This window comes from Morone saxatilis, unplaced genomic scaffold (genome assembly GCF_004916995.1).
Source record: "Morone saxatilis isolate NCDOM2014 unplaced genomic scaffold, NCSU_SB_2.0 Contig17, whole genome shotgun sequence".
Classification (NCBI taxonomy): domain Eukaryota; kingdom Metazoa; phylum Chordata; class Actinopteri; family Moronidae; genus Morone; species Morone saxatilis.
The window spans coordinates 12,428,822-12,435,262 of NW_023339729.1; the positions used below are offsets into that span (position 1 = coordinate 12,428,822).

General features: G+C 38.7%; 1 protein-coding gene across 6 annotated transcripts in view; it reads right to left on the minus strand.

Moving 5' to 3' along the window:
- Window positions 1-187: 187 nt before the first annotated feature.
- LOC118326840 (phosphoinositide 3-kinase regulatory subunit 6) overlaps window positions 188-6,441 on the minus strand; it is a 22,161-nt gene continuing 15,907 nt past the window's right edge. For 4 of the 6 annotated variants that reach the window (XM_035659966.1, XM_035659961.1, XM_035659967.1 and 1 more), the window contains exons 12-21: window positions 5,848-6,132; window positions 5,146-5,245; window positions 4,457-4,579; window positions 3,556-3,663; window positions 3,303-3,405; window positions 3,115-3,176; window positions 2,828-2,918; window positions 2,639-2,700; window positions 2,417-2,523; window positions 188-2,023 (exon numbers count right to left, since the gene is read on the minus strand). In XM_035659966.1, the coding sequence (XP_035515859.1) occupies window positions 1,867-2,023; window positions 2,417-2,523; window positions 2,639-2,700; window positions 2,828-2,918; window positions 3,115-3,176; window positions 3,303-3,405; window positions 3,556-3,663; window positions 4,457-4,579; window positions 5,146-5,245; window positions 5,848-6,132 (1,198 nt within the window). In that variant the 3' untranslated portion in view covers window positions 188-1,866. The remainder of the gene's footprint in view (window positions 2,024-2,416; window positions 2,524-2,638; window positions 2,701-2,827; window positions 2,919-3,114; window positions 3,177-3,302; window positions 3,406-3,555; window positions 3,664-4,456; window positions 4,580-5,145; window positions 5,246-5,847; window positions 6,133-6,441) is intronic. The other 2 variants (XM_035659963.1, XM_035659965.1) reach the window with 1 other exon arrangement.

The window sequence follows — 6,441 nt, forward strand, 5'->3', positions numbered from 1 at the left end:
CGCCATCTGGCTGCCACTAGACGCACCTACAGCATGGGCGCGTTCACTCCACGGCGCGTTAAGGCAAACCTACACAAAAAACCACTTCCTCTTTCAAAACAGCTCAGAAGACGTAGTTTTATTCAGAAAAAAAATGCAGAGATTCAAACTGATATTTACCACGTTTATAATAAAACGCAACCACTGCTTTTACCAAACAAAATCATTTATTTACAGAATTGCATTTTGCTTTTAATGGCATCGTCTTTATATAACACGAGATGAAAGTAATGTGCAAACTTTATCATGAATTTCAAAACTCATGATTTTACCCTGCCAGCCACACACACACGCGCGCCATGTTATGCTGTGTATCCAGTAACACATAACTTCCAGTTCCTGAGGCTGTTGTGCTTAACTGCCATACATACCTGTGGGAGTGCATCAGAAATAAGATCTTGAGCTATTCTTGAGTGTGTAGTCTAATAATATGTATATTATAAATGTATTATATATATGTACACATTCATATAACTTGTAAAGTGATGACATAATTACACATGTAGTCATAAGTCATATTCATGCTTTACAAACACTGTTGCTCCACTCCCACAGGGATTTTATTTTATTTTTTAAATCCAGCAGTTTTAGTGCAAATAGATGCAGTTTATCTATTCTAACTGAAACAAACAACAGCTTCAGAGGGGATTTTCACACCTCAAGGCTGACAGACCTGAACATGTGCAGGTTTCACTTTTGAGTGTCCCCAAGTTTAGCTCTTTTTCTTGATCAGTATATTATCAAGCATACAACACACAATCTTGCACGTCTAGTAAATAGACAATGGCACCAAGGACAAAGTCAGCGGTCTGAAGCTATAGTTGATTTATATGTAGCTTGGTCTGTGCATGTGTACGTCTAATACAGTAAAACACAAAGGTTTCTTCTGTTCTGTAGTAATTCCTGACCTTGAATGTGGCTCTAGCCTCTGCACTAAACATAGTGTCGTTCAAGAAACTTTCCACAATGTTTTTTAAACAGTACACCCAAGGCTTACATCTATTGCTTGCACATTCAACAGATTCAATTATGAAACAGGTACGGGAATAACAAGTTATTTGAAATTTTCAGCTAAAACAAAGGTGACAGTAAACTCCAGCTGTCATCGTACCAGTCTTTTAACAATCTGCACGTTCCAATAACTGACTGGCAAGGTGAGTCAGTATGTCTGCATTTTTGTGTGTGTACTGTGTGTGTGTGTGTGTGCATGCATCAAGGAGGCAGTAAAAAGGTAGTGTGTCTATGAAGTACAATAACTGTTACAGACAGTCAACCCTTCATATCAGATTTTCCAGATTGCCTGTTAAGTTCTTATGATTAGTGATCCAAATGTCAGTAATCTTTAACGTATATTTAAAGGTATATTCCTTTGCTTACTTGTTCTTCCCTGCCAGTCACTCCAGTGTCACAGGCAACATTGTTCTTTGGCATTATTCCAATCTAGTTATATTTACTGACATTCACTCATGAAAAGTGAAACATTGTTAGGAGTCCAACCACACCCTACATCGTAATAACATTTTGTCCCTGTTACTGTAATAGAAGCCGTCTGGTTACTCCACTGACTGCAAGAAGTCACACTTGCACTGCATGTGTTGCAACTGGCATCAAGTTGCCTTTGATTTGAAGTCTTTTTCATACATGGCAGTCAGTCATGACCAACAGAACTGAAACAACGTGGTTTCAGGAGCAGCTCAGTATGACTCAAAGGTGATTCCTTTTATATTTTCTTATGTCAGACAGGACTTCTGTTTTCTAAGAAGCAACAACTCTTCCCCGCCATCAAAACCTCATCGTGGATGGTCTTAATATTCTTACTCCATCACATCAGGTGATGATGCCAGCAAATGTGTTGATGGGTAGAGGAAGTCCTTTGTTCATGTATTTGCTCAGTCCAGCCTCTTTGTCCTCTCCCAACTTGAATTTGGAGCTTATGTTTTTCTGGACGCAGTATCCGGGATCAAGACATGGGGAGATCTCGATGCTATAACACAAAGATGTTGAAAGTAGAGCCATCAGTTTGGGTTGCACAGAAACTGGGTCCAGATTGGTCAAGAATGTGTTAAAAGAACACGTTTTCAGATTTTCATTTCTTATGAGCTATTTGTTCAGAATTTTCAGACTTATTCTGTTAAAAAAAAAAAAAAATCTAATTGAGAAAATTATGCAAATCAAGCTGTGGGACAAACTAGATCTCAACAGAGCAATTTCAAATATCCAAAAATGGCCTTAATTAATCGGAGATCCCTTTGATCTGCTAGAGCTTTGATTGCAATGATGGCAATCTATAATAATTTTTCTAACCAATGAAACACCAAACCCTGATATGACCTTAATGCAGTGGTGTAACAGTACAGCAGAGTCTAGACTCTCTTACCTCTGCACATCTCTGTAGGTCCTGCGACAATCTCTGTCTAGTGTAACAGTGAAAGATCGACTCTCCAAAGTGCGAATCTTAATGTTGCTGGTCCGTATCTTTGACTCCTGGAAATTTCAAAATAAAAGAATAAAAGCATTTATTGTTGAATAAACCACTCTTCGTAAAGATAATTCACTACAGATATTTAAGAACTCAAGGAGACATATTGCCAAGACTCACCATAACGTTGTTTTTAGTTTTTGTTGGAGATTCATTTAATGTCAGTGTCAAACAGTTCAGATCTATGACACAAAGGCAGAAAAAAAATGAAGCTCTAGAGTAATACAAAACTATGAAATATAAAAAAAAAACATACAGAGGAACATTTGACTGTAAGTATGAAATATTGAGAGTGTTATAGTACTAAACCTTCTGCTTCAGTGGAGGGAATAGCGTTGATCTGAGCGCCTGACGTCCTGACTGAGATTCCCTTGTCAATGTCTCGGCCACTTAATGTCACCTGGACACACGCAAACAAAACACGTAAGTGTCAGATGTTATGCATTCACACTAAGGCATCCCACACACAAACAACACAATCTAAAATTGAACGTTCTGAGCAATTTTTCTGGTCATTGTAATTGGCATTTAGCTACGGCGATACACCCACGACAGTAATCTAATAAGGAAACAACAAATCTTTAAAAACAACTTACCTTTCTGTAATTCATCGAGACAACAGCTCCGCATACCTCCCCTGAGCTCTTCTTCTGTTTATCTGTTTGAGGAACAGGCATGTTGTTAAACTTGGTTGTGCACCCACACACATACAAAGCTGTGCAGATAAAAACACAAATATCGAAGAAAACACTGGAAACATAATGCACTTGTATACCCAATTCACCTCTAATTGACGCTGAGATCTGTCTGAACTCAGGGAACTCCATTTCTAGATGGGTAAGAAACACATCTTCCACAGGCTCCTTTGTCAGGCTGGTGAATGTGAGCTAATGGAAACAAACAACATTTCTGAATATTTTAGCTTTAAAACATTTAGGTGTAAAGCTGTTCAGCTCAATAGATGCTTCAGATTGAAGAGCTCACTGCGTTTTTAACGCTCAGAAACAAAGATCTACTCATATAATGTATCACACTACCTTAACGAAGTAAATGGTGAAGTAGACGGGTTGCTGGCCGGTGCGAACGTAGTAGGAAACGACATCAGACACAAAGGGGTCTTTTGGCCTTCCTAGGTTGGCCTTTTGCTAGAGAAGAAGAAGAAGAGAAAAGGCATGAGAAACCCTCCTACTTGCATGATGTTATAACCACAAACTCACTTTGGGTTAATATAATGAGTCACTAAAATGTCAACTGCTTCATTTACATTCAGCTGCAACAGTGGTTGGTAATGTTCACTCAGAGTCATTTTAGTAAGAGAGGTTATTCTGCCACAAGTTTAAAGTGACAAGGTGCAAAAAATGCATTTTTTTCCAGTAACTAAAAGCTCTGGAAGAAAGAGGAAGATGCAGGATTTTGAGAAAAATACTATGCATTACAAATCTCATTTAATCTAGTTTTCAAGGGAAATGAAGGAATTGAAGGAATTAAAATATTTTCTAGAACAAAACAAGCTTTTTCCATAATTCTCATAAAGACAAGTCACCTCGATCAATGAATCTTCTCTTTAACTGTTCATTTACATTCAACTTTATTTATTTTCTAGATGTTCCTTCGCATTCCACTTTCATGCTAGTTCTACTTTCTGTTTAAGGCTTAAACTCACTACTGTAGCTCTGTACTGTAGCTGTGGTTTCAGCGAAATCAACATTTATTTTCTTCGCAGTAAAAGATGTTGTGCAACTTCCTGTGTTTCAACCTATGCTGAGAACAGTCGCCACGTTGACTGAATGGGATGCGGTAATGTGATGACATTTTCAACAACAGTGAAAGAGAAGCAAGTGTCCATGAGTCAAACAAACACAGGCAAAAACTGTATCTAACATAGTCCCGCTGTGAAATAAATGCGCTTTCCTTCAGATTGTTTTAATTGTATCGTACCATCTCAGCCAGTTTGGGGAGCATGCAGCCTAAACTTCTGATGTTAGAGTTGTACCATGGGTCCACCATGCTCAAGTAGGAACCAAGAGCGCAGGGATTCCCCTTGGCCTGATGGAAGTTTTCCTAGAAAAAAGGAACATGTAAGCGGAACCAAAAATACATAAAATTTGGCAAATCAGCAGCAGTGAGGAAAAATGACAAGTATGAACTTTTTGTTTCTTCTAGCTACTGCATGCTTTTAGTTCAAACACCAGAAGAAGACTATTGCTCCCTTGTTTTTTATGCAGGGAGATGTACATGTTCAGGGCAAACCATAGCTCATCTGAGGCACACCTTGTGTGTCAGCAGCGAGGAGTGCCTCTGTCCTTTGTGCATATGCGTTTGAGGGAGGATAGCAAGTAATAAAAGAGATGATGTGTTGCTGAATGTGAATTCTACTGCGTTTTTTAAGTTTCACATTTGTGAGGGCAAACAGGGGCAAGTCAGGACAATTAAAAATAAAGTGCATGTTGGAGAAAAGACACTTGAAATAACATTTAGTTTCAAGTAACGTCAGACAAGAACAATACAAATAAAAACTAAAAACAGATTTGATAGAAATACAAAGTGATCGATTATTACAAATTATAGCTTTGGAGTTTCACACAATACCAGGCCAGTGGTGTGTTGATAAGAGGAAGTTGGCTTACCTTGACAGGGGAGATGGGAGTTGTAGCCCTGCAAACAGGGATGTAGTAAAACTGGAGGTTGACTTTCATTGTAAGAAAAAGCCTCCGTGCTTCCCTTTTCCTGCAAAGACGAACCAAAGATCCGTGAGAAACACAAAGGGAGTTGCACGCTGGACTGAGCAGTTTGACAATCCCAGCAAAAAGTTTAGGCTCTTAACATGACATTTGCAATAGAAGAAGTAGTGACTTTATAGTTCTCCAGTTCAGCTGAAATAATGTAGTTGTATTGTTGTTGCTTAATGAGTGTTACAGTATATGTGAACTAGGTGTGAACATGCTGAATCTAGCCTCCTATTTCTGTGAGAAAGATAATCAACACCATCAAAAATATTATTTTTCATTTCTAATATACAGTTTTTTTATGTGTATATTCACTTTCTTTCAACTCTGTATTGTTTACAACAATTTCCATGGAAATTATTTGTCCTCATTATTATGCAAAATAATTCTCTCATATCATCTATTTAAGATTTCCATTACCATTATTTTACTGCTTATTGTACTGTGATATAGAGCTATTGTGTTAATGAGGAAGACCAACATACATGATAACATGCAACTACTACAGTACAATGTAATAAAGGGATATAAATCGAAACAGCTGACAGGTATATATCCTATCAGCTCATACATACAAATCATGTGACATAATGTGTGTCTCACCTGAAGAAGTAGTAGGTCTTGGCCAGGCGGCCCAGTACCCTGTCATCCCCCATGGCGACTATCCTGGCAGTAAAGTGTCTCTGCTGCTTGGGGAAGGGGTTCTGCATTGCGCTGCTTCCGGCCCGCCTCTGCAGAGTTGCCCCTCTTCTTCCTCCCCTCCCTCCATTCCCTCCTGCTCCCGCGAGGCTTGCGTGGTCCTCCAGGGTGTCCTGCATCAGCACCATATTCACAGAGGGTTTCACCTTTATGCATCCACGCCGTAACAGCTTCGATGGATCCGGCTCACTAGGAGAAGGAAAAGGTTTACTGTCATACTCGTCCTAATAATTTAAAAATGAGATTAGGCTTGGAAACCAAAAAAAGTGATGCAAAAGATCTCGTCATCAGTGTCACCGATGTTCAGCAAACAACGCTCTTGTGTAAGAGTTTCCTTGAAAGAAAATCTAGTGACCTACAGTAAATGTTCTTGGTGATTACTACATATCACCAACATAGCAACATATTTTATTTCAAGTGAATTCTTACCGCCTTTCAAGATAATTTACATGGAAACCAATGGCTCTAAAATTCTAACTTAAGGTATGCTTTGGAAAA